Source organism: Octopus bimaculoides, chromosome 28 (assembly GCF_046866305.1).
Source record: "Octopus bimaculoides isolate indiv1 chromosome 28, ASM4686630v1, whole genome shotgun sequence".
Lineage (NCBI taxonomy): Eukaryota > Metazoa > Mollusca > Cephalopoda > Octopoda > Octopodidae > Octopus > Octopus bimaculoides.
Window position 1 is genome coordinate 1,310,391 of NC_142955.1, and position 2,006 is coordinate 1,312,396.

Sequence of the window (2,006 nt, forward strand, 5' to 3'; positions counted from 1 at the left end):
CATAAAGGACTTGTAAACAGTCCACTCTGTTATAAGGAGCACAAACAACAAAACTTGGATTTCTACTTCACAGTTTAAAAATGGTCCATTTGCCTATCCATCTAACTGTCTCATTTCTCTCTATTTTTTTGTCTATCTATCTATCTATCTATCTATCGACTTACCTATCTATTTATCCATTTGTCTGTCTGTGTGTCCGTCTATCGAACTACCTGCCTGTCCTTTTAATCACTCTCAGTCTCACCTGTTCAAATTACAAGATATGATGCTGATACAAGAGAAACCATGAGAAAAATCAAGATCATAGATAAAAAAAATTGGAAGGATGAATAAAAATGGAAAAAGAAAAGAGAAAGAATATAAGAATTATGTCCCCTGTGACTGTAAAGCCACCATTAAGCTCGTTGTTGTAGAATAATTCAATGGAGAGGCATCCAAAGTTAGCCAAAAGAAATTCGTCCATATGTTTGCATTCACTGAAAATTTCAGATCTGAAACTCAGTAACATAGTGGAATTCTTAATTTTAAAATGAATATGCAATTTTTCGGCTATACATAATTTGCATCTCTTAGATCCATTAATATAGATGCATACATATCTATATACATATATGCGTTGTTGTTGTTCTTGTTGTAAGTCATGTTTATTGTTCTTGTGGTTGTTTTTATTGTTGTTAATTTTACTGAGTTTTTTTTTGTCTTTTTTTTCATCTTCCTCATCTGTCAGAGTTCAACTTGAGGTCACCAACAAAACAGTACCATGTCATGGACTCATCACATAGATCAAATGGTAAGGAACTATTTCTATTATAATCATTATTATTAACATCACCATCAACATTATAATTATTATTATTATTTGCTTTTGGATTTTTCTTCTGAGTTCAAATCCCACCGAGGTTGACTTTGCCTTTCATCCTTTCAGGGTCAATAAATTAAGTACCAGTTACGTACTGAGGTCAATGTAATCGAATAGCTCCCTCTCCTAAAATTTTAGGCCTTGCTTCCATGGTAGAAAGGATTATCATTATTATTATCATCATTAGGAAGGTGAGTTGGCAGAATCATTAGCACGTGAGGTGAAATGCTACGTTCTGAGTTCAAATTCTGCCGTGGTCATCTTTGCCTTTCATACTTTCAGAGTGGATAAAAATAAGTACCAGTGATACACTGGGCTCAATGTAACTGACTAACAACCTCCCCTACAGTTTCAGGCCTTGTGCTTATAGTAGAAAGGATTATTATTATTATCATTATTATTAGTAGTAGTAGTAGTAGTAGTAGTAGTAGTAGTAGTAGTAGTAGTAGTAGTGGTGGTGGTGGTGGTAAGAGTAGGATGGCAAGCTGGCAGAATCGTGAGCATGCCAGGCGAAATGCTTAGCGGTATTTTGTCTGTCTTTATGATTCTGAGTTCAAATCCCGCCGAGGTCGACTTTGCCTTTCATCCTTTCGTGGGTCGATAAAATAAGTACCAGTTGAACATTGGGGTCATTGTAATCAACTAACCCCTTTCCCTCAGAATTTCCAGCTTGCTGAACATAACTCTTAGTAATGTTCCCTCTGCTGTTATGTTCTGAGTTCAAATTCCACCGAGGTCGACATAGCCTTTCATCCTTTCAGGGTCAATAAATTAAGTACCAGTGAAACACAGGGGTCAGCATATTTGACTTAATCCCACCACAATAATTTCAAGCCTTGTTCCTATTATAAAAAAGGATTATTATTGTTATTATTATTATTGTTATTATTATTATTATTATTATTATTATTATTAGAGCGGTGAGCTGGCAGAGTCGTTAGCATTCCGGATGAAATGCTTAGCGGTATTTTAGCACGTCAATATGTTCAGGGTTCAAATTCTGCTGGGGTCAGTTTTGCCTTTTATTCTTTTGGGGGTTGATAAATTAAATATCAGTGAAACAGCAGGGTCGATGTAATCGACTAGGCCCCTTCCCCATAAATTTCAGGCCTTGTGCCTAAAGAGGAAAGGATTATTATTGTCGTTA

General features: G+C 35.6%; 1 protein-coding gene across 1 annotated transcript in view; it reads left to right on the plus strand.

Moving 5' to 3' along the window:
* Positions 1 to 644: 644 nt before the first annotated feature.
* Positions 645 to 2,006, plus strand: part of LOC106878133 (uncharacterized) — a 40,297-nt gene continuing 38,935 nt past the window's right edge. The window contains exon 1 of the mRNA XM_089343976.1: positions 645 to 790. Coding sequence (XP_089200102.1) covers positions 766 to 790 — 25 coding nt within the window. The 5' untranslated portion in view covers positions 645 to 765. The remainder of the gene's footprint in view (positions 791 to 2,006) is intronic.